At 46.2% G+C, this 24,344-nt stretch overlaps 1 protein-coding gene across 3 annotated transcripts in view; it reads left to right on the forward strand.

Annotated features, from left to right (window-relative positions):
* The first annotated feature begins 1,071 nt into the window (after positions 1-1,071).
* Positions 1,072-24,344, forward strand: part of ITM2C (integral membrane protein 2C) — a 57,556-nt gene continuing 34,283 nt past the window's right edge. Inside the window, exon 1 of one of the 3 annotated variants that reach the window (XM_030576023.1) lies at positions 1,072-1,495. In XM_030576023.1, the coding sequence (XP_030431883.1) occupies positions 1,394-1,495 (102 nt within the window). In that variant the 5' untranslated portion in view covers positions 1,072-1,393. The remainder of the gene's footprint in view (positions 1,496-24,344) is intronic. The other 2 variants (XM_030576022.1, XM_030576021.1) reach the window with 2 other exon arrangements.

Below are 24,344 nucleotides of genomic sequence, written 5' to 3' on the forward strand. Positions count from 1 at the left end.
GAGAGCCTAATTTTAGACATGACACGAGTAATGAGTGTAACTGAGGGAATGGAATACGAAAAGACAAGGTTCACACTGACAAAATCATGTGGTTGCTTATTTATGCTACGGGCACGTCATGTTTGTTCCATTAGACTTATTTATTAATGGTAAATTAACTCACTTCTTGTAGATCAAAGGCAATACAGGACTGATTTTTTGTTTTAGGGGGGATTCACATGAGGAGATGATGTTATGTGGAACAAGGATGAGGCGCAATGCGTATAGGGGTGCACCCTGTATCTGAAGAATCGGGTCTGTATATACCTTTCAGTTATTTAATGCATATTTATACCATAGATCACAATGCCTCCATGAGAAACATTTTTCTTAAACTTACAAGCCTGAAAAGAGAGTAAATTAAATGCATAAAACCATGAACAACTAGCGTTGTCTTTTACATGGAGAAAAGCAAAGTTAGGCATAGTTTGTGTCCTCCCCCATCCTTTCTCTTGAATCTAGGATGTTTTGTCATAGAAGTGCCACGTTTTATTATTTATTGTTAATGTACCATGTCTGGTATACAAAAGTCTCTGCAATTCCTAAACAATGGAGGTAATCAAGTATGAATTCCAGCCTTAACTTTCAGCTGTTGGGTTTGCCAGTTTAAGCCAGATGCTACACTATTTTAACATTTAGGGTTAGATTTTATATTCTTACATTGACTAGTACCTTGCTCTATCAGTGGTCTCATTGGAGTTAATAAACTACTCTTGGGGCATAGCATTACTAAACCCGAAGAAAGGCATCAGGGTATGGTCAGTGGTGGATGCTTTCCAAATACATTTAAGAAATGCATGAGAATTTTTGTTTTAAAACTGGAATGCTGAAGTGAGAAAACAAATCCCAGCTTCTACTGTTGTCTGTTGTATTAGGACTAATTCATGGCAAGTATGATTCTAGCCATGATGGAGGAAATACTTTATCCACGTAACTGACCCAAATCTTTGTCATTTGTATGCAGAAAGGGGGAGACTGGGTTAATAGGAGGGAAGAAAAGGGCAAAAGGAGGAAGGGGGTTAAAGCGTTCCTGGCCAAGCTGTTGCAGACGCTGTAACTTTTTCATGTATGTGCTTCTGCAGCGCAAAAGGCGCCCCGCAAACCCAGCGCGTTGGGAAACGCTGTAGGTGTGTTGCAAAGAGCTCCTCTTCTCCCACATCCCCCGCAGCTAGAAACCCAGGGGCGCCGTTTCCACCCAGAGAGGCCAGTTTCACAACCTGGCGCGGGTGCCCGGAAGGGGGAGCACGGAGCGGCCATTAACTCTTGCAGGGCCTGACTTGCGGCGCCTGCGCTAGTGCTCTGGGTGTGAGCGGCGGCGGCGCGAGCGGGCTGTCCCGGGGCGCAGCGCCGAGCCATGGTGAAGATCAGCTTCCTGCAGCCGGCGGCCGGACTCAAGCCGGAGAAGGCGGCGGAGGGCGATGGGGTCAATTCGGAAATTCTCCTGCCTCCGTGTGGGGTGAGTCGGGGCGCGGGCTCCAGCGGGCGCCCCCTGTTCTCCGCCCCGGGGCGGGGGAGCAGCAGGGTGCAGCGCGCCTCCAGCCGCCGCGGTGCCAGGGGAGGCAGAGTGGCCGCTCTGCGGGCGGCCTGTGCCTTGGGTTGTGGGGCTCCCCCTACGCCCGGTGAGCCTGGGGCTGGGGGCTCCAGACATGGCAGCGCCCCCGCACTACTGACGCCCCCCCATGCCGGGTGAGCCTGGGGCTGGGGGCTCCAGACATGGCAGCGCCACCGCACTACTGACGCCCCCCCATGCCGGGTGAGCCTGGGTCTGGGGGCTCCAGACATGGCAGCGCCCCCGCACTACTGACGCCCCCCCATGCCGGGTGAGCCTGGGGCTGGGGGCTCCAGACATGGCAGCGCCCCCGCACTACTGACGCCCCCCCCCATGCCAGGTGAACCTGGGTCTGGGGGCTCCAGACATGGCACCGCCCCCACACTACTGACCCCCCCCATGCCCGGTGAGCGTGGGGCTGGGGGCTCCAGGCAGACAGCCCCCCCTACTGTCCCCTGCCATGAGCTGGGTGTATGTAGGTGTCCAGATATGTTATCCTATCCCCTACCCGGTTCCCAACCCACTCTGAGTCCTGTGTTTGTTTTTATTTTGGTGGGGGGGCGGCTTTACCGAATGTATCTGTGCTTGCTTCCTCTGTGTATTGTGAGTCTGGGGAGCCCTGAGCATCTCCCCCTCACTCCCCTCCCATTGTGCATTGCTAGTCTGGGTGGCCATGGGGCCTTTGGGATCATTTTAGGCCCCAGAGCTGGAGAGAAAAGAGCAGCGAGCTGGGACACAGCGCGTGCTGACTGGGTAAAAAATGTGCACTGCCTCCTGCTCTGGTTTGTAAACCTCTTATTTTGCTACAGAGGTTTTAAAAGTGAAATCCTGCTTGTGAAGGCAGTTTCCCTCTTCCATCCCCTGGGCAGTAGTGCAGTGGTGGTGTGGGGGAACCAAGAAATGTTGTTCGTGATGGCTCTGGTGCCTGCTTTTGCTTCCTCGATATCACTCCACTCCTCTGCTCTGCGATCTTTCGCTTGCACGTTTTCCCTCCTGCCTAGAAGGAATGGCTGTCATTTCCCTCCAAAGCCTGCATGGAACATAAATAACACAGCCAGATTTGAGCATGCAGAGCCCTGTTTACCATTTGGTATTTTTCTGTTAGTTTGTTTCTGTATAGCTGAGTCTGTATGGGGAGATCACTTCTTCCTTCAGCCACCCCAAACCCATGTCCAGATAGCCTGCTGAGTCCCTGAGTGGGCACGTCTTTGTCCCTGTTATTTAGGAAACTGTCCTTGACTCTTGTGAACTGCAGCCTCCTTTGTCTGGACGGTAGATCGACTTGGAATTAAAAAGACATCAGCAGATCTTGGCACACTGTTGACTTGTTACTGGGACATCTGGACTCATTTACCTGACGTGTTCCCCCCACCCCCATAGCTGGCCTCACTTATGTTTGCTGTTAAAGGGCTACCCATTGAAACAAGGGCCTATTCTTTTCTACCTGTTCCCGAAGTCACAAATTCAGCATTATGTGACATCAGCCAGTTCCATGGCAACAGATTGTGATGACATAGGTACAAGATTATAATTGTAGGCTCAATCAGGGACAAGCTGGGTTGTTAGAGGGGGAGACATCCGATTTTTGCTTGATGGTAGCAAAGGAAAAACAGAAGCATTGGGCAGCTTTTAATATTAATTATACTCATTTTTCACCTCCCTGCCCACACCAAGTTAGACCTGATGTGAATTCTCTGTAAGCTTTTTTTTGCAGGGGTGTGGGGGAGGGGAGTGGAAGGGCTCAGCATAGCTACTGCTTGTGATTTTCTTGCATGAGCAGACACCATAAAAGAACAAAGCTGTATGGCACTGTAGACAATGATTTGTCCTAGGGTGAGAAATGGGCATATTGAGAGGCAGCTGGGCATACTATTGTAGGGAGTGGTCCTGCTTGGGCAATAAAGATACAAGATGGGACCAATAAATACAAATATTGCGGCAAAAAATGCCTTTTGGCCCTGGGCATTCACTTGGGTGGAGGTGATCTGGGGCTAATTGTTCCAGGATGATGATCAAATGAAAAATGTCTTTTGCCTGAAGTTCATCATTAGCGTGGAGAAGAGAGTGGGAGAAATGAACATCTGAGGTCTTGAGGAAATTCCGGGATCTTGGAAAGATTAGGAACCAGGGGAAGGAAGTGGTGATAAAGTGTAACTAAGAGCATGGCACAGTTGTGCTCAGATTATTCACTTTTTCCAAGATAGGAGTTGATGTTCACAACTTGAATTTACTTTGATTTACTTTCGGTAATGGATGATTGAGAAAGGAAAGTTCTTGCACAGAGATGACTAGTGGAAGGGACACAAAAGGAGGTATCTGCTAAGCGGGGAGAGGGGAGCCCTGTGGAAATTGGGATCCTGCCAGGCACAGAGGTGTTTTGGGTGTATTATTACCTCCTGGGAGTACTAGGTTGTTCTTGAGATCATGGGATCTAATTGATGCTGATGTGTCCCTACCAAGGAATGCTGTAATACGGTAATTGGCAGTGCGTATTGCATGCTAGTGGCTGTGTATATGGTACCTCTCAATCAGAATGAAGAACTATTCCTAGATGAAGAGATCAATATTGTCACAAATTGATATTAATCTAACTACTCCTCAAATCACATGAACTGTTAACGAGCTCCTCCTGCAAGGTGTTCTTTGGAGATGGACCCCCATTTGAAGTTAATGAAGGTCCATGCAGGTGTGCATGTGGAGCATCTACCTGAACTGAACAACTTACAGGATCAGGGCCAGCTTAACTGACAACACTATATGATTTAAAATGCTTGTGAAACAGATGGTGGCATTTAAACAACATTTTACATCCCTTCACAAGTCCCTGAAAGTGTGTGCAAAGTTTGATTATTTATTACATCCTGATATCCCACCGTGTTGAGAAAAATTGTGATGTATCTATGTTGTTGATACCAAGCTAGTTGTTCTGAAGTGCATTCTGGCTCTGGGAAGTGTCTGCCAGAACGAGATCGTGCAATTCTCTATGAAGGTTCCATTTATAAAGGATTAATAATAGGTGGTTTAATAAATTGTTTAATTGTTAGAGTCCAGCAGGTCAATAGGTTGATCAAAACTGTGATCTTCTCTAACACCCCCTACTGATATGCTTATGACTGTACATAAAACGTATTGCTAGCATCTGTGTAACAGGCTTAAAACATCTATTAATCATTAACCCTTTATAAGCTATTTATAAATGGAACCTTAATATAAAGTATCACCATTTATGGTCTCTCCCTGATTTTCAGATCCAATTTGCTCAGGGTTATTTTTCTTTCTCCTTCTCCCTTCAACTTTCACCACTGAAAACTCCACCAGAATTGGAAAATCATGCGGGTTTCTTTTGGCTCGCATGTCATTTGCAATAAAGATTTCTACAACTGGAACTTAGTTAATAATTTTGCTGATGTTGCATGAGTCATCTTCCCTTCTTCTGGTCTTTTGAAAATAGGAGTTAAAAAGTAGCAAAAGCTTACTTCACTCAGCAGTGTTACCAACGCCAAGCATTCAAAAATCATGAGGTTGGCTTAGATCATGAGATTTAAAACACAAACGAATGTTGGGTCATTCTTCTTTGCCTTTTGGTTTCTGAGTCTTTAGGATGCACTTGGGTCTTGTTTTCAAGCTTTATTTTTGTCCTCCAGCCCCCCAAAAATATACCGTTTTTAAAAATGAAAGCTGGGACTCTTAGGTAGTCTCTGGAGTCCAGCAGTTGGGGCTTTAAGAAAAACGCCAAATATTGCAAGATTTCTGATCAAATTGAAAGTTAGCAGCACCAAGTCAGTGACAATGAATGCACATAGGGAGCGTGTGAGAGAGTGGTATTTTTATGATGTCACTTTCCAGACTAGAACCACACTTTAAAGGATTAGATATTTATTGATATTATCTTGTGTGTGTGTGTAACTCATGCTAACTGGACCAAAAGGGAGACATATTTCCCTTTTGTATAACAGAACAACTTTTACTTACTCAGTGGGGTTTCTCATTCAATAGGGGAAGGAGTAGGGGGGCCGTGGTATTGCTACCCTTTCTTCTGCACTGCTGCTTTTGGTGGTGCTGCCTTCAGAGCTGGGCGCTGGGACAGTAGCCACCACTGTCCACTCTGTCTTCAGATCTGGGTGGCTGTATACTAGATTTCCTTGGGGAGACTAGATTTCATAGTTTGTGATGCAATTTTCACGGCTATGAATTCGGGAGACCCCTAATTATAAAAAGTTCATAAAAGAGGAGTCTGACAGCAAGCCCAAGTGATGCAGCAGGGAAGTACAATGCTGCACAGTTGAGGTGATTGGTTTCATTTGGAGAGACACTGTAATTCAAACTCAATCAGAAAGTCTACATAATTTTGAGGCAATCACAATATTTGAATATTTCGTAGTGAAAGCAATCTACTTGTCATTAACACAACCTGGAAGACTCTTAACAGCCTTGCTGAGTGTGGATTCAATAGTCTTTGGGGTTATGTAGTCAGCAGAATGACTTGTATTATCTTTTATTAAAATATATTTCAACATACTTAACTGCTTTCAGTATAAGTTTTAATCAGGCTTGTTTTGATTTAAATGGAAAAGTACAGTTATATATGCAGATATTTTCAAATACACTGATGACAAAACAGCTTATTGTCTTTTATTTGTGGATGATCATGACACACAGGTAAAGTCAAAAGATTTAAACAAGACACGAGAAGTCATTCTTCCGCTTTACTCTGCGCTGGTTAGGCCTCAGCTGGAGTATTGTGTCCAGTTCTGGGCACCGCATTTCAAGAAAGATGTGGAGAAATTGGAGAGGGTCCAGAGAAGAGCAACAAGAATGATTAAAGGTCTTGAGAACATGACCTACGAAGGAAGGCTGAAAGAATTGGGTTTGTTTAGTTTGGAAAAGAGAAGACTGAGAGGGGACATGATAGCAGTTTTCAGGTATCTAAAAGGGTGTCGTCAGGAGGAGGGAGAAAACTTGTTCACCTTAGCCTCTAATGATAGAACAAGAAGCAATGGGCTTAAACTGCAGCAAGGGAGATCTAGGTTGGACATGAGGAAAAAGTTTCTAACTGTCAGGGTAGTTAAACACTGGAATAAATTGCCTAGGGAGGTTGTGGAATCTCCATCTCTGGAGATATTTAAGAGTAGGTTAGATAAATGTCTATCAGGGATGGTCTAGACAGTATTTGGTCCTGCCATGAGGGCAGGGGACTGGACTCGATGACCTCTCGAGGTCCCTTCCAGTCCTAGAGTCTATGAATCTATGAATCTGTTTGTTTAGACAGCCTTTAAAAAGGCACTCAAGATTAACAGACCTAACCTGTGATGGCCTCAGCTCTCCACCCCAGTAGTAATGGGTAACTATCCTACAAGGATGGTGCAAGATCTGGAGTAAGGGGTTTCTTAAAAATCTCTTATAGGAAAGTGGGATAAGGGGGTTTGGAAGATAGGGTTGTCAACTTTTGACTCTCACAAAAATGAACACCCTTGCCCTGTCCCCTCCCCCAATCGCTCCCTCCCTCCTTTGCTCTCTCCACCCTCCCTCACTTGCTCATTTTCACTGGGCTGGCTCAGGGGGTTGGGGTGCAGGAGTGGATAAGGGCTCTGGCTCTGGGTGTGGGTGTGGGAGGGGGCTCTGGGCTGGAGCCAAGGGGGGTTGGTATATGGGAGGGGACTCTGGGCTGAGGCTTTGGGGTTGGGCTGGGGATGAGTGGTTTGGGGTGTAGGAGGGGCTCCAGGCTGGGATTGAGGGGTTCGGAGGGTGGGAGGGCGATCAGGGCTATTGCAGGAGGTTGCAGGGGCAGGAGGTCGGGGTGCCAGAAGTGAGGGCTGAGGGCGTGAGCTCTGAGGTGGGGTTGGGGGTGCAGGAGGGGGCACCGGGCACAGGTCGAGGGGTTTGTGGGTGGGGGATCAGGGCTGGGGCAGGGGTTTGGGATGTAGGAGGGGGTAAGAGATGCAGGCTCTGGGCGGCTCTTACCTCAGGCAGCTCCTGGAAGCTGCGGCATGTCCCCCCTCCTGCTCCTATGCAGAGGCATGGCCAGGTGGCTCTGTGTGCTGCCACATTTGCAGGAGCTGCCCCTGCAGTTCCCATTGGCTGGGAATAACAGCCAATGGGAACTTCAGCCGGCACTTGGGGCAGAGGGTAGTGCATGGAGCCCCCTGGTTGCCCCCACATGTAGGAGCCAGAGGGGGGACATGCTGCTGCTTCTAGGACCTGCATGGAGCCACAGCAGGTAGGGAGCCTAATGTAATCCTGCTGTGCCACCGACCAGACTTTTAACAGCCCAGTTAGTGGTGCTGATCGGAGCCACCAGGGTCCTTTTTCGACTGGGTGTTCCAGTCGGAAACCAGACACCTGGTAACCCTATTGGAAGAAGGTATTCCTAATTTCCAGCCCTCTTTTTGCCTGGTTGCAGTTCAGGTCAGAAACTATGACTGAGCTCCCCACTCTGCTGAGTGTGAAGCAAAATGCCACTTCCAGCAAATGTAGTGTTGGGTGTCAGCAAACAGGACTGCAATAGTGCTTAGTATGGCTCTGGTAAGACTGCACTTGGAATACTGTTTTCAGCTGTGGACTTTTAATTTCCCAGGGAGACAGATGCCAGTTGAAGGGAATGCAGAAAGGAGTCATAAAATGATCAGGGGCTTGAGGGATTGATTTAAGATGAAAGGTTGAAGAGCATTGTTAAATAATGATTAAATCTGTGAGATATTCACCAACACCTTTCAAATATTTATAAACACAGAGAGGGAGCAGAAATACTTAGCATGGACTGAGGGACCTGGGGATGTCAGAGGGGGATACAGCTGGAAGTAATTGGATGAAATTAAGGAAGGGGAAATTTTTAAATGTTTAAAAAAAAAAATCTTCCTGTCACAAAATGGGCAATGTGTTAACTTGGTGTGGGTGTAGGGAATTATCCAGCATTGGAAGAGCTAGCAGCCTCATCCCTTTCCTATTGAAATGAAATGGAAATTTTGCCATTGATTTAGTCGGAGCAGGATTGGGACCTAAAATATTGAATTAGTATTCATGCTTTTCATCTTGAACCTGGTCCAAAGTCCACTGAAATCAATGGGAATCTTTCTGTTCTCTTCAGTGGGCTTTGAGTCATGACTATTCTGTTCATCACTGTGTAATGCTGAAAGTGCTTATTGAGTGGCCATGTCTGCTGCCCTGTGATCATCCTGTACCCCTTGATGGAGCCTGAATCCTTGCTTCTTTTTGTGTGGCCTCCCTCATATCAGATGGACCTTCATTTTGTGGCATCCTGATTTTCTCCCTGTAGAGTTGCTAGCATCCACTGTAACAGCTCTGATGATGATTACAACCAGCACAAGAAGAATAGGTCTGGCTGTTGGGGTAACTGCGAGTACTTACTGTGAGCATGAGTTACCTGGCTCTAAAGGAGTTAACAGTGTAAAAAGGCCTAAATTTCTTTTCTGGCAATTATGGGGCCTTGGGGATTTTCTTCCTGGGTGCACTGTATTTCATCACTCCCACAATAATGACCCTCCCCTACTTCAGTGACTGCCATAATCAAATTTCCCAATAAAAAGCAAAAGGTCACTTTGAAATGCAGAAGGTTAGGTCCTCTGTGCCACAGCATGAGGTGAGCATTGTCTCCTATTGCAGGGACTGAACATCAAGCCACCACATCCACTCTGGTTTCTTCTCCTTTTTGTTTTTTCCCTCATGCTCCAGACAGGGAGAGTTGAATCCGGCTCTTCCCCTGAACTTACCAATGACTGTCTCTCTCAGATTAGAGGTTCATCTGAGGTTTATAAAGTTGCTGCTCTGAGGGTGACTGAGTTTCATATGTGGAGAAAGTGGATAAGGAAAAGTTATTTACTTATTCCCATAATACAAGAACTAGGGGTCACCAAATGAAATTAATAGGCAGCAGGTATAAAACAAACAAAAGGAAGTTCTTCATGCAGCACACAGTCAACTTGTGGAACTCCTTACCTGAGGAGGTTGTGAAGGCTGGGACTATAACAGCATTTAAAAGAGAACTGGATAAATTCATGGTGGTTAAGTCCATAAATGGCTATTAGCCAGGATGGGTAAGGAATGGTGTCCCTAGCCTCTGTTTGTCAGAGGATGGAGATGGATGCAGGAGAGAGATCACTTGATCATTAGGTCCCCTCCCTCTGGGCACCTGGCATTGGCCACTGTCGGGAGACAGATACTGGACTAGATGGACCTTTGGTCTGACCCGATACGGCCGTTCTTATGTTCATATGTGATGTGCAGGGGCATTGTGTCCCAAGGGGCTGTGATTCCTACCACATGTAGCCAACATCCCTTGTTTTTGTGGCGATCTGTGTTTAAAGTAGAGGTGGCAAAGATATGTTTAAACATAATAGCTTTTCTCAATCTGCACTTCTCTTGACCTCTCCAGTTATTATAGAAGTTATTTCTATGTCAGGAAGAGGTTTCTCCTTTCGTATAAGCCTACAATGAAGACTCAAAAGAGCAGTGTCCAAGCCACATTGGCAGAAGTGCTTGTCAATGTGATTCTGGTGCAGGTGACATTAAGTGCTAGGGTATGTTGTACAAATTGCGACTATGAGTTTACCTGAACTCAGCTGTTCTGTAAAAATTCTTAAGATGTTTCAACAACCTAAATAACAGATGTCAATGAGAAAAGGTACAAAAGGGAGATAAAATAACTGTATTAGTCAAAACAAAAAGGCCAAGTTGATATGATTCAAGGATTGTTGAAATTATGCTTGTTAAAAACAGATGTGGAGCTGTAAATTAATGAGGCAAAATTGGTATGTCAGAATTAGCCCTAACTAATGGACAGAATAATGAGGAGATAGATTGTTCCACCCATCACTCCCTTTGTGGCTTCTTAAAAGGAAGAGATTTTGTGAGAAAAACAAAAAGAAAAAAACCCAGAATGAAAGAACAGACAGAGGCTACTGGAGCAAGCTTCACCATCATACATGCCATTCCTCCCCCCCCCCCCCCCCATCTCCTGCAACCCTGAGCCTTTTCAGCCTGATCCTGACAGGTATCTTGATGAGACCAGGGTAGAGAGAGGGATCCAGATGACTTTGCCACCCTTACTGGCTCCAGCTGACTCATAATTACTCAGAGATAAAACAGGATTGGATTTTTAACAGCAGCAGCTGTAGTCCATCTCAACTGATTTCTTTGCTTACCTAGTTATTACCATCTTTAATGACATCTAAGAGACTGTCAAACAAGGGTTTGTTTTCCTTCTGAAATGCTCTGCAGCTGAAGGGAAAGGGAACAAGAAATGTTAAAATGCATGCCTTGCTTAATGCTTTACATTTCAAATGCTTTAACTGGTTTTCCTTTTCTGTATCTTTAATAAAAGGTTAACAGGAATTTTAATGGTGTGTTTGCCATGGTACTACACAGGCTGAGGTCTCTGCATACCAAGCGCTAGACCTTGTTTAATACTGTTTTAATGTTCAATAATAACTGGGTTATGTTAACACCTTTAGGTTATATTTTCCATCTAAATTAATACAGCATTTTCTGTGGCACAAGATAACCTAGATGGCTACATGGGAATGGACTGTGCTTTGCCTGCTTGTAAAAGCTGCTCAACACCAGGTCTAAACTAGCAGTTACACAGCGTTTAGCCAAAGTCATTTTGCTAGTATGGTTCTAGGCCTCATATAGTGAGAGTAGGGCTCTGGTGTGTGACTTCTATGCAGGATGGCTTGTGGAACAGCAGTGCTGGGTTGAAGAATTTGGGGGCCCTGTGCACTGCAGAAATTGCCTTCCCCCGGTTCCTCCACCCCTTCACTCAAATTTGGCCTGGCACCCACCTGTCATGGTGCAGGTTCAGCCAAGTCAGATCTTAACGCTCTGACCTCATATGCCAGGTCACAATCGCACTCACTCAAATTTGGCCTGTCTGCCACACCATCATGGCAGAGGGGTGGCCAGGCCAAACCTGAGCAGCGCTTTGACCCTGTATGCCAGGTTGCAATGCCACCCGCTCAGACTGAGTGGTCAGGGGGCAGAGGTGGGAGGATTGGGAAGGCATTGTTTGAGAAATGGCAACTATTTCCTGCGGGATCCACTCGTCTGGAATGATAGTATCTTAATTGGATTTTAGACATTATTGCTGGATATTCTAAGCAAGGATAATATAGGCTGCTTCTAAAACTGGAGGAGAAAAAAGTTGGTAAAATAGCTATTTCTAACAGAAGTGCTAAATAATACTGGGGTTAGAAATGTGGGAATCTCTTTCAGCAAATGATATGTAGGCTGAGGTGTTGGAGGCTTTCTGAGCTTGTGAATTTTGGTTTCTTAAAAGTGAACCCTCAAGCTGAGTACATGTTTTAAAAATTGAACAGGATTCCAAGTCAATACAAAATTGCAAATAGGTGTATTTCTAGCATGAAAATGGATCTTTCATTTACTTCCCTTCCTCACTGTACCTTTCCCCTTGAGAAGTTGGTAATACAATAAGCGTTGTGCCAAAGCATGGGAATCTAGCTGAGTGTCTCAAAAAGGGATAGTCATTTTAATAAGCATGAGCGGAAAGAATGTGAGAAAGAGGCAGTAAGCTTATTTCTATGTGGAACATAGTGATCCAGCTGCCTCCCCCCTGCCTCCCAGGGCGCTTGAGTGATTTTTTTTTTTTTTTTTAAAGTTTGAGACATTTCTTTTGAGATGCAGTAAGCTCTCTGCCAGTCTGTCTGAAGACAGTATTTCATAAGAACATAAGAATGTTCATACTGGGTCAGACCAATGGTCCATTTAGCTCAGTATCCTGTCTTCTGACAGTGGCTGGTGCAAGATGCATCAGAGGAAATGAACAGAGCAGGGCGATTTTCCAGTGAGCCATTCTCTGTCATCCAGTTCCAGCTTCTAGCAGTCAGATGTTTAGGGACACGCAGTGCATTTGGTTGCATCCCTGACCATCCTGTCAACAGCATATCATAGATTTATATAGTGGCATTATGATATTTTCTGTCTTATTACCTATCCATTTCCTAATGGTTCCTAAGATTGTCGTACTTATTTTTGACTGCAGCTGCACATTGAGTGGATGTTTGCAAAGAACTATCCACAGTGACTCCCAAGATCCCAGCTACTTAAGACCCCAGATTGTTTTCCATGTGTATTACTTTGCATTTATCAACACTGAATTTCATCTGCTGTTTTGTTTTGTTTTCATCTGCCAGTCACTCGGTATTGTGAGATCCCTTTGTAACTCTTCACATCTGCTTTGGACTTAACTGCCTTGGGTAATTTGGTATCATCTGCTGACTTTGCTACCTCACTGTTTACCCCCTTTTCCAGATCATTTATGAATATGTTGAACAGCACAGGTACCAGTATAGATCCGTGGGGAACACTGATGTTTACTTCTCTCCACTGTAAAAAAATGTTTAATCCTACTCTTTCCCCCTATCTTTTAACCAGTCCATTAAAGGACCTTTTTTTTTTTTTTTCCCCATCTCTTGGCTGCTTATTTTGCTTAAGAGCCTTTGGTGAGGGACCTTGTCAAAGTTGTTCTGACAGTCTAAGTACACTATATCCACTGGATCACCCTTGTCCGTATTTGTTTGACCCCCTGAGAGAATTCTAATAGATTGAAGAAGCATGATTTCCCTTTACAAAAGCCATATTGGAAATGTTCCACAACAGATCGCGTTCATCTTCGTGTCTGATAATTCTGTTCTTTATTATAGTTTTAGCGAGTTTTTCTGGTCGTGAAGTGAGGTTTACCAGGCTGTAATTGCCTCTGGAACCTTTTAAAAAAATGGATGTAGCATTAGTTATCCTCCACCCATCTCATATAGAGGCTGATTTTAGGGATAGTGATACCACAGTTAGTAGTTCTGCAATTTCATATGTGAGTTCCTTCAGAACTCTCGGGTGAATACCATATAGTTTTGGTGACTGTGAGGGGGTGGACTAGCCCTGAGGTCCTGCCACACCCTACCCCAGAAAAGGGCAGTAGAGAGGTCCTCCAGGATGCCTGAAGTGGCTGTGTGTGAAGCAGCCAATCAGAGCCCAGCAGGTTAGTATAAGAAGAGCTGCAGGGCCAGAGCGAGTTCAGTTCCTTGCTAGAGCTGGAGGAGAGTGGATGGTGTGCCAGGCTGGCTGCTGGGACTCCACAAGGACAAGGCCCTGAGGTAAGGGTGAAGACTGTGCGGGAGCCATGGAGCAGTGGCCCAGGGAATTATAGCAGTAACACCGTTTATTTAAAGGGCCATTGTGGACAGCTGCTATCTATAGGGTCCCTGGGCTGGGACCTGGAGTAGAAGGTGGGACTGGGTCCCCTCCCCCACCATCACCAGCCACTGGGAAAGTGGCCTGGACTTTGAGACAACCCAGAAGGGGAACTGTAGTCGCCCAGCTGAAGAGCTGGCGCTAGAAAGGCCCTCAGAGGGCTAAGACAGTGCCTCCAGGGAAGGAGCCCTGGGGCACTGCTTTATTCCGGAGCAGGGACAAACTGAGAGAGACATCAGAGGGTATTTAGAGAGGCCCCTGTTGGACTTGTTGCTTATAGCTGTCAGACAGACTGTATATGACTTGGCCGGAGAACTGAGTCACTGAAGACCCACCACAAACAGAGTGAGTGTGCAGGCACATGCACTTGGCCAGAGGGCGCTCGCGAGAGGTGAATGTGACCCATACAGTGACTTATTACTGTTTAATTTATCAATTTGTTCCAAAGCTTCCTCTGTTGACACCTCAATTTATGACAATTCCTCAGATTTGTCATCTAAAAAGAATCACACAGGTGTGGGAATCTCCCTCACGTATTGCACAGTGAAGACGGAGGCAAAGAATTTATTTAGCTTGTCTGCAATGGCCTTGTCTTCCTTGGGTGCTCCTTTAGTACCTCAGTTGTCCAATGGCCTTGCTGGTTGTTTGGCAGGCTTCCTGCTTCTGATGTACTTAAAAAAAAATTGCTATTAGTTTTGAGTCTTCTGCTAGTTGCTCTTCACATTTGTTGGACTGCCTAATTATACTTTTACACTTGACTTGCAAGAGTTTATGCTCTGGTCTAGTTTCTTCAGTTTGATTTGCCTTCCCAAGTTTAAAGGATGCTTTTTTGTCTCTAGCTGCCTGTTTTACTTTGTTGCTTTTCCATGGTGGTGGTTTTTTGGGTATTCTTACTATTTTTATTATTTTATTTTGGGTATACATATAGTATGAGTCTATTGTGATGTTTTAAAAAAGTTTCCATGCAGCTTGCAGGCATTTCAGTCTTGTGACTCTTCCTTTTAATTTCCATTTAACTAGGCTCCTCTTTTTAAACTTGAATGCTGCTGTGATGGGTTTCGTTGGTATTTTCCACCCTACAAAGATTTCCAACTACTATATCAGAGAGTAGTCTCTGCTGGTATAAAAGTCTTGTATTTCTCTAAGCCTATGTTATAAATTATAATCAAAATATATCATGTTATATCTTGTTGAAACCTCTCTCTCATTATTTTTTTCTGACTATTACATTCATGACTATGCATTATTACAGCTGGAGTAATAGCTGAGCTAGAAATGCTTATTAGGGATTTCTATCTCAGTACTTATATGGCACCTGTCATTGTGGTATTTGAATGCTTCCCAGGTATTTAGAAATAACAGCACTCTCTCCTTTCCCTACCTGTAGGCAGAATAGCTTGACAAGTTTAGTAGTTGGATTTTTTGCAGTGGCTTGTGTGAGTGGGGTGTGTGTCTGTCTACATGTTTGAGAAGAAACTGTTGCAGGAAAGTTAAGTGGAAGAGATGAGCTTTGTGTATTTTCTGAACACAGTGAGGTTAATGGTTATTCAGTTATTTCATCTGGACATGAATTCCCTCCTTTGGCTGGGACCAGCTCCCATGACATTCCTGTCTCTTGCCTTCCTGAGCCACCCACTAGTGACCAATGTTGTTTTGGTTCCAGTAGAACACGGCTGTTGGGTGTGGACAGTCACACTGAAGAGGAAGCCGTCTCTCAAAAGGGACATGTAGAATAGTGAATCACGCTCTGTGTTCAACCCGAAGTCAAATTAAGCCTTTTGTTTTCAATCCCATAAAGGTGTTAATTGGATCACCACCTCTCCATCAGGTCTGGGACCCGTATAATAGAAACACTGCTGTTGCTGCTCTTTCCCTTCCTCATTTATTTAAGTCTTTTTCATCTGTCATAGAAAGTTAGGTATATACTATTGTCATGGTATAATTCCCCACTCTGAACCTTAGCGTCCAAAAGATGGGGTACCAGCATGAATTCCTCTAAGCTCAGTTACCAGCTTAGTACTTGTAGCGCTGCCACCAACCAGGAATTCCAGTGCCCGGTACATTCTGGTCCCCCCAGAACCTTGCCCGGGGACCCCCAAGACCCAGACCCTCTGGATCTTAACACAAGGAAAGTAAACCCTTTTCCTCACCGTTGCCTTTCCCAGGCTTCCCTTCCCTGGGTTACCCTGGAAGATCACTGTGATTCAAACTCCTTGAATCTTAAAACAGAAAGGAAAATCCACCTTCCCCCCTCCTTGTCTCTCCCCCTCCCAGACTCTCCCTGAGAGAGAGAAAGTAATCCTAACACAGAGAGAAATTAACCTTTCTCTCCCTCTTCCCTCCTTTCTCCCCACCAATTCCCTGGTGGATCCACACCCAGTCCCCTGGGGTCTCACCAGAATAAGAAAAACAATCAGGTTCTTAAACAAGAAAAGCTTTTAATTAAAGAAAGGAAAAAACAGTAAAAATTATTTTTTGTAAATTTAAAATGGAATAGGTACAGAGTCTTTCAGCTATAGACGCTGGGAATACCCTCCCAGCCTAAGTATACAAGTACAAATTAAAATCCTTTCAGCAAAACACAAAATTGAACTCCTTCCAGCCAAATACATATTTGAACTCCTCCCAGCCAAATACACATTTGCAAATAAAGAGAACAAACATACCCTAACTCGCCTTATCTACCTAGTATTTACTATTCTGGACATATAAGAGACTGTGTCAAAGAGATTGGAGAGAAACCTGGTTGCACGTCTAGTCCCTCTGAGCCCCAGAGTGAACAGCAACCAAAAACTAACAGCACACACAAAAACTTCCCTCACTCAAGATTTGAAAGTATCCTGTCCCCTGATTGGTCCTCTGGTCAGGTGACAGCCTGGCTCATTGATCCTGTTAACCCGTTAGAGGCAAAAGAGATATGAAGTACTTCTGTTCCATTAACTTTTAACTATCCGTTTATGACAACTATACATTTTTATCTATCCATATGCCAATGATGTCTTCAGGAGTCAGTTGTTTTGATTACAATAATACATTGCTGCTCAAGTGAGGGCAGTTCTTCTATTCAAGAAACTACTGATTGTAGATCAGAAAAAAGTCTAACTGGGTCCTTTCTAAGGAGGATGCATTATTGCAAGTGATCTGTTTTTGTGCTTGCTGTTTGTTTGCACATGCATGACGTTACAGGGAAGATTTATTTTCCTTTGTGAGACTAGTATTTTTTTTCTTAATGCAATGCATTCTAGCTCACAGAGTTGTCAATTTTGGCAAATACTGTTCTAGCTTAAAAAAGAAAAAATCTCCCTGATTTTATTTCCTATGCTGTCTAGATCATTAGTGAGCTATCACCTAATCTCCTAACTCCCAAGACTCTTTTAATAACAAACCTGGGAAGACTGAGTTTATCTCACTGGGTTTTTAAAAACCAAAACCAATTCCTATGTGTGGTAAACTTTCTAGTGCAAGACTTATTTTTTCAAGATTTCAGATCCTGTTGCAGTCAGTGTAACTTACGCAGAGAATTACAAAAAGGGTCTGTCAAAGGGTGGCTGGCCCTTGTAACTGAAGCACGTCCAACTCCTCTGTGACAGAACAAATGCTCCCAGTTTGGCCAATTAAGAGGGCAGGACAGCACCTGGGGGCTGTAAAAGGTTAGGGAGAGTCTCAATGAGTTGGAGAGGCCTGGTGAGAGTCAGGGCATGTCTACACTGCAGCCCTAAGTCGACCTAACATAGTATGGCTGATGTCCACACTAGTCTCCTTCTGTCGATGGGGTGCATCTGCGTCCTCACAAGGAGTAGTTCCACTGAATGAAAAGCGGCAGTGTGGGGGTCTGAGAGCCAGGGCTCTGCCCTCCGCGCAGTTTCCTGCCAGGAGTTCAACTGCCCCCCAAGCTTCTCACTCTCAGCCAGTAGCGGGGGGCAGGTGCCTGGGCTTCTCAGCTCCCTGAACAGGGGGCCTCCGGGCAGCATCCCAGCTGGGAGTGGGAAGCTGGGGGCAGTTGGGCTTTAACTGCCTGGCTTGGAGCCATGAAATTGACAAGAATGACAGCTAACACCCCATGTAAGTAATGCAGTATCTACACAGACACAGCATCATCCTAATATAATCCTGATATAAATCCTACGCCTCTCATGAAGGTGGAATTATGTCAGTGTAGTAGGGCACTTACATCTGCGGGACAAGACTGTAGTGTGTACACTGACATAATTAGATCAGTGTAAGATGCCGTATCCTGACCTAACTGTGTAGTGTGGACCAGGGTTCAGTCAGGAGATTGGAGCAGAGAGCTCCTCAGGGAGGGCCTGCAGAAAGCTCTCTGCGGGCTCTCCCTGGGAGGGAGGAATTGGATTGAAGCAGAGGTGAAAGTAAGCCGGAGTGGTCCGTTACGGCATACTGGCAAGAGCCAGTACGCCTTACCCAACGGCATCGACTTCCATGGCGGGGATTGAAAGGGTTCAGAGCTCCCCGCGGCTGCGGGCAGCCCAGAGCCCTTTGAATCCCTGCCGCAGCTGCGATTTAAAGGGCTCAGAGCTCCCCGCGGCTGTGGGCAGCCGAGAGCTCTTTGAATCCCTGTGGTGGCTGGAATTTAAAGGGATCAGAGCTCCCCGTGGCTACGGGCAGCCCAGAGCCCTTTGAATCCCGGCCACAGCTCTGGTGGCTGGGCTGGGGCCAGGATTTAAAGGGCTCCGGGCTTCCCTCAGCAGCAGGAGCCCTGGACCCTTTAAATCCCTGCCCCAGCCCCACAAAGCTCGGGGTTCCACATGGCAACCAGAGCCCCAGGCCCTTTAATTTGCCCCTGAGCCCCAGGGGGCTCACAGACACCTCTCCAGCTGGGAGTCCCTGGTTGATTTAAAGGCTCTGGGTCTCCTACCCACAGCTGGTTCCCCAGGGCCTTTAAATCTTGAGAGGCCATGCCTCTTCCGGATGAGGCCACGCCCCCCTCAAGACTCTGGCAGTACCGGTAAGTCCTGTAAATTACTTTCACCCCTGGATAGAAGACTTTGTTTGGGGCTTGAGAAAAGGCTGAAGTCAGGAAAGCAGTGAGAGGGGTTTGTTGTCTGGCGTCCCTAAGCCAAGGAGCCTGGGCCAGAGAGCTGGAGAGGACTGGAGGCAGGAGTAGGAGCAGCAGCAGAGGGATTTGCCTGCTGGCTCTGAGCTCATGCTAGGGGCTGGAGAGGGCAGAAGAGTAGTAGTGGAGGAGCTTACCCACTGACATCTTCAGGGCCAGTGAGCTGGACCTAAAGGAACCATGAGAGGGTCAGGGGAAGTGAAGGATGCGTCCCTGGCAAGGATGCTCCCAAAAGAGAGACTGTAGGGATTCTTGCAGGGAAGAGTGGGGTTTCACTCCAGTCAGAAGAGCTGGAGTGCATGTCCTGGTGCAAGGACTGTGCTGGAGAGCTGGGGTGTGCCTGGTGGCGGATGCCGGGGTTGCACTGGAGAGCTGGGTAAGGTGGGAAATGCCAAGGCATGGTGGGGGGACACGGGGGCTATATTTAATGTGTTAGAACTATGGAGTTGGGAGGAGTTGTGTTCATGTAGGGCTTTCTTTGGTAATAAATTAACCAGGGCTAGAGGCACTAAGAGACTGGACTGTTTCAGGGGACTCTGAAAAGGGAACCTGAGGCAGGCATGCTGGTTGTACTGTGGCTTGCCGCAGGAACGTGATCCAAGTGGCATGGCCCTATGACAGGGTCATGGCCAAGATTTCTGGAAGTGAGTAATGGTTTTTCGTGTCCAACTGAAGACATCTTAAAGGGTTCCAATTTTCACAAAGCACTGAGCACACTATAGTCTGAAATATTATTATATTATTTGTATGACCCTATCTCCTAGGAGCCCTAGTCATGGACCAGGACCCCATTTGCTGGCATTGTGCAAATGCAGAACAGAAAGATGGTCACTGCCCTGAAGAGTTTACAGTCTAAGTAGACAAGACAGACCAAGGCGGAGTGAACAGTGTGGTGGCAGCAATTGTCATGCTCCAATATTTTGTGGGGGTTTTTTGGATGGATTTAGTTAGGAGAGGTCAGTTAAGAGAAGGAGATGGGGCATTGAAGGATGGGGGTGCAGGGGCACAGAGAAGAGGAGAAGATGGTAAGAGGAGTAACACTGAGGTGAAGAGACTGTGAGTGGGGGAGAGGGCTGGTTGGACCAAACAGCCAGTCAGCACAGGGCACAGAAATCCAGTCAAAACTATAGAACGTTCTCCAAGGCCCTGTTTATCAGCACTGTAAATCTGCTTGTGGACTTGGTGTTTCAAGGCCTAGACTTGATCATCCATTCTGTGTTGTAAACCTGGGCTTACAGTTGCTGGACCCAGGTGTCTCAGCCGTACTAATGCATCCCACTGCACTACGCAGACCTTCTGATTTGGGTCTGTGCCTTGATCTGTGTCCATGCTGCAAACTGAGAAGGTTTGGACTGGGGCTTGGGCTCTGACCTACCCTGCTAACGGGATCCTAAGGCCTGGGTCCTTGCTAACCTGAATCATACTCTTGGGGGAATTCTGTGCCAAAACATTTAAAATTATTTGCCCAGAAAAGTAAAATTCTGCACACAATATTTTAAGATTCTGCAAATTTTATTTGTCAAAATAACACTACATAATCACGCCAGTTTCAAATATTTTGGTAATTTATTTCAAAATACCTGTCAGCAAGTATGTCTGTAACAATACAGAGACACACGAAAACACCTGCACCATTTCCTCCCCAGAACCCAGCCATCACTCACTTTCACTGGGCTGGGGCATGGGGTTGGGGTGCGGGAGGTGGTGAGGGCTCCAGCTAGGGATGCAGCCTCTGGGGTGGGGCCAGAAATGAGGGGTTCAGGGTGTGAGAGGGGACTCCAGGCTGGGGGAAGGGGTGAGGGGTGTGTGTGGAGTGCAGGCTCTGGAAGGGAGTTCGTGTGTGGGAGGGGGCTCAGGGCTGGGGTTTGGGCTCCGGGGGTGGGGCTGGGGATGAGGAGCTTGGGGTGCAGGAGGCGGCTCAGGGCTGGGGCAGGGGGTTGGGGTGCAGGAGGGGGTTTGGAGTGTGGGCTCCAGCTGGGTGGCAGTTATCTCAGGTGGCTCCCAGTTGTCCAAGCAGTGGGGCTAATGCAGGCTCCCTGCCTCCGCGCAGCTCCTGGAAGTTGCCGGCATGTCCAACTCCTAGGCGCAGGGGCCAGAGGGCTCTGCACGCTGCTCACACCAGCAGGCACCACCCCTGCAGCTCCCATTGGCTGCGGTTCCCAGCCAATGGGAGCTGTGGGCCCGGTGTACGGCACCTTCCCTGCACCTAAGAGTTGGACATGCTGGCCACTTCTGGGAGCCTTGTGGAGGCAGGGCAGACAGGGACCCTGCCTTAGCCTTCCTGTGCTGCTGACTGGACTTTTAACTGCCCAGTCAGTGGTGCTGAATGGAGCCGCCAGAGTCCCTTTTCGACTGGGCAGTCCAGTTGAAAACTGGATGCCTGGCAGCCCTAACCCCAGAGGCCCCTGCTTTGGCTGCTTCTGCCTTTAGCAGCTGGAACCTCTGACTGGCTCCGCTTGGCAGCTTTCTCCTAAACCCACATGGTGGAGAGGAGGGGAGATGCCCCGAGACCTACTGCCCCCACATTGTACTTGGGAAGAGTCTCCATTGCACAGTGTTGGGGGTAGGAGTGGCCCCAGCTGGGCCCCTTTTTAGTGTGTCTCAGGTTGAGTGTTGAAAAACAGAGGCATCCAAAATCATTAATCATTTTTGCAAATCTCAGCCTGTATCTTTACAGAAGCTCAAAAAGTTGGTATTGTTCTTAAATTGTACATTTGGGCCTGAACTGTGTACTAATGGGACTTGGAGTCTAAGGGGAAAGCATTACTAACTTCATTGATGCAACAAAGCAATGAAATGCCTTATTGCTAATGTACAAAATAAAATTTTCCCCCAGGATTCAAAAACGCTAGTAGAGATGAATAACTTCAGACGAAATGCAAAACCTTTCAATGGTAGGAGTTGTTTTTGGAATGTTGTCTGTTCCCAAACATGTCAAGACTGCAGAGCCTTTTCTTCTTTTGTAAAATTCATTAGCACATCATAGTAAGTCAATAACCTACTTGGCTTTTGTTTTGGTATTACTTGTACAGTCAGACAAAAAAAGGCTGGTATTCTCTGGGTTCGTCTATGCTGGAAAATTAGGTTGACCCAGCTACATCGCTCAGGGGTGCGAAAAATCCAGTGACATAGATAGCGTCTACACTGAAGAACTACTGCAGCTGTGCTGCTATAGCATTTTAAATGTGGACAAGCCCTCTGTCTGAGATGTACATGATCCATTGTGGCATTTGTATTTGAAAGGAGATTAGCCAGGCTGTCTCGGGGTATGGCTACACTTGAAACTTCAAAGCGCTGCCGGGGCAGCGCTTTGAAGTGTGTGTGTGGTCGCAGCACCAGCGCTGAGGAAGAGCTCTCCCAGCGCTGCACGTAAACCACATCCTCTACGGCACTGTTTACACTGAGACTTTACAGCGCTGTATCTTACTGCGCTCGGGGTGTGTTTTCACACCGCTGAGCGCGAAAGTTGCAGTGCTGTAAAGCGCCAGTGTAGCCAAGTCCTTTGTGGAAGGTCTCTGCAAATAGCTGACTGATCTGTATTTATTTTGCTTTTGTGGCATTGAATAGTTTTGTTTCCTTGTTTACATGTTCTAGATAAGGGTTTTTTTCACTTTTTTTTTTTTTTTTAAGGACAAATTTCTCAAACCTGGGTGCGCAAAGTCATGCTTGGAAATCCATATCTAAGGATCTAAAAAAAACTGGCCTGATTTTTCAGAGTTGTTATGTGCCTGCAGTTCCTGTTGATTTATGAAAATAAGACCACTTTTATTTGAATGCTTTAATATGGCCTTAGGAGCCTTATTGTAAGCACTTAGTTTGAAAATTTGTGCCTACGTCTTCACCACAACCATTTATTCTCTTCTGTCTTCACTTCTGTTTTACTTGGGCTTGGAAATCTAGCTGAGTCTTACCAGAATTGGCTTTGTTAGTGCTGCTAATGCCTTATATGGTTTTCCTCCTGAGAAACCATGAGGAAAGCTGGAAGAACTTCAGTTGAAAGCTATTATGCATCTGCCAAAGATACTTGTTTAATTTATATAAATATGTATCCCCTACCCTTCACTAAGAGGGGAAATGGAACAGCCCCTTGGTTCCCTAAATCTTTGAAGGAAGGACAGGTTGGGGGAAAGAGGGTTGAATACCCCGTTTTACTGATTGGAGAGAGTGAAAACATGATCACAGAACTCTGAATGCTCTCACATATTAAGCTGCATATTTAACATCCTTCTATTTTTGTCATTTAGCCACAAAACTGTGTTTTAATTCATTAGCAGTTATTGTTGATATTCTAATTCACATTGCTGCAAAAAAGCTAGAAAAAGGCAGTTAAATTTTGTTTCTAGTCACATGGGGTTGTATTGTTTGAAGATGTGATTAGATTAATTAACTGTGACCTTTTTGTCTTTAAATGTGATAGTCTGTTAATTATAGCAGTTTCTTTTTGTCTCCTACACCTCTGAGTCAAAAAGCCACTGTTTGTGTTCTCAGTGGAACTGCTACTTTTGGGGCCCTGTAAAAACACCCTGTATAAGTGCTTTCCACAGGAAAACTGGTTGCCTTGGAAACCATGATGCAATATTTTTTCATTTCTAAATCAGAGCATTAAAAATGCTTCCCAGTTCATAAGATGTCTGGATTCTTTGTTTTGCTACTGGAAATGATGTTCGTGGACCCTTCATAGTATTGCTGCAGCATGGCACCTCTGATTCGCACCCCTAGCCATATTCAAGACACTATCTCCTGCTTATATATCACTTCCCATTTCTGTTTATTTCACTGGCCTCTCCTACCTGCTTATAACCAATTCTTATGATAGAAAGCAGGAGCACTTATCCCAATATACCAGAAAACCTTTTTAGTGTGGAGAATTATTGAAGTGGTTCAGAAGAAATTTCACCTTCTTAAATTTGCCTTTAAGAAATATTTACCTCTCCTCCCCCATTAATTCATCAGCTCATTCCGAATCTGCACCCCACTAGATTTTCTTCCTTAAGATCCCTGTATGTAATCTGCTGCCCCTCTCTGACACCAAACCTTGGATGCGGGGCTTTGGAGTGGAGACCGGAGCAGGAGCGCGGAGCAGCTCCGGAGCAGTGGAGCTGCAGGTTTTTGCTTGGAGCTGGAGCGGAGCCAGAGCACAGCTCCAAAGCCCTGCTTGGATGACTACTCCACTGTTAGCTGTTACCTTCCCCCAAGAGGTACTTGGTTTGAGCTCCTATGGTGTAGATCAGAAGTCTCAAACACGCGGCCCGTGAAGTTATTTTCTGCAGCCGGCATGCCCTCCTTCAGCATTTACCTAGCTTGGCTCTGGCCCGACGCGCACCTGCCTGCCTGCCCTGCCCCTGCTCCGCTCCTGGAAGCGGACAGAACCTGGGGGAGGAGAGATGCAGGGGTATGTGGTGGTGTTGCTTCAGCTACCGCCCGCAGCAGCTCCAATTGCCTGTGGTTTCTCGATCCCGGACAATG

Source organism: Gopherus evgoodei, chromosome 9 (assembly GCF_007399415.2).
Source record: "Gopherus evgoodei ecotype Sinaloan lineage chromosome 9, rGopEvg1_v1.p, whole genome shotgun sequence".
NCBI classification, from domain to species: domain Eukaryota; kingdom Metazoa; phylum Chordata; order Testudines; family Testudinidae; genus Gopherus; species Gopherus evgoodei.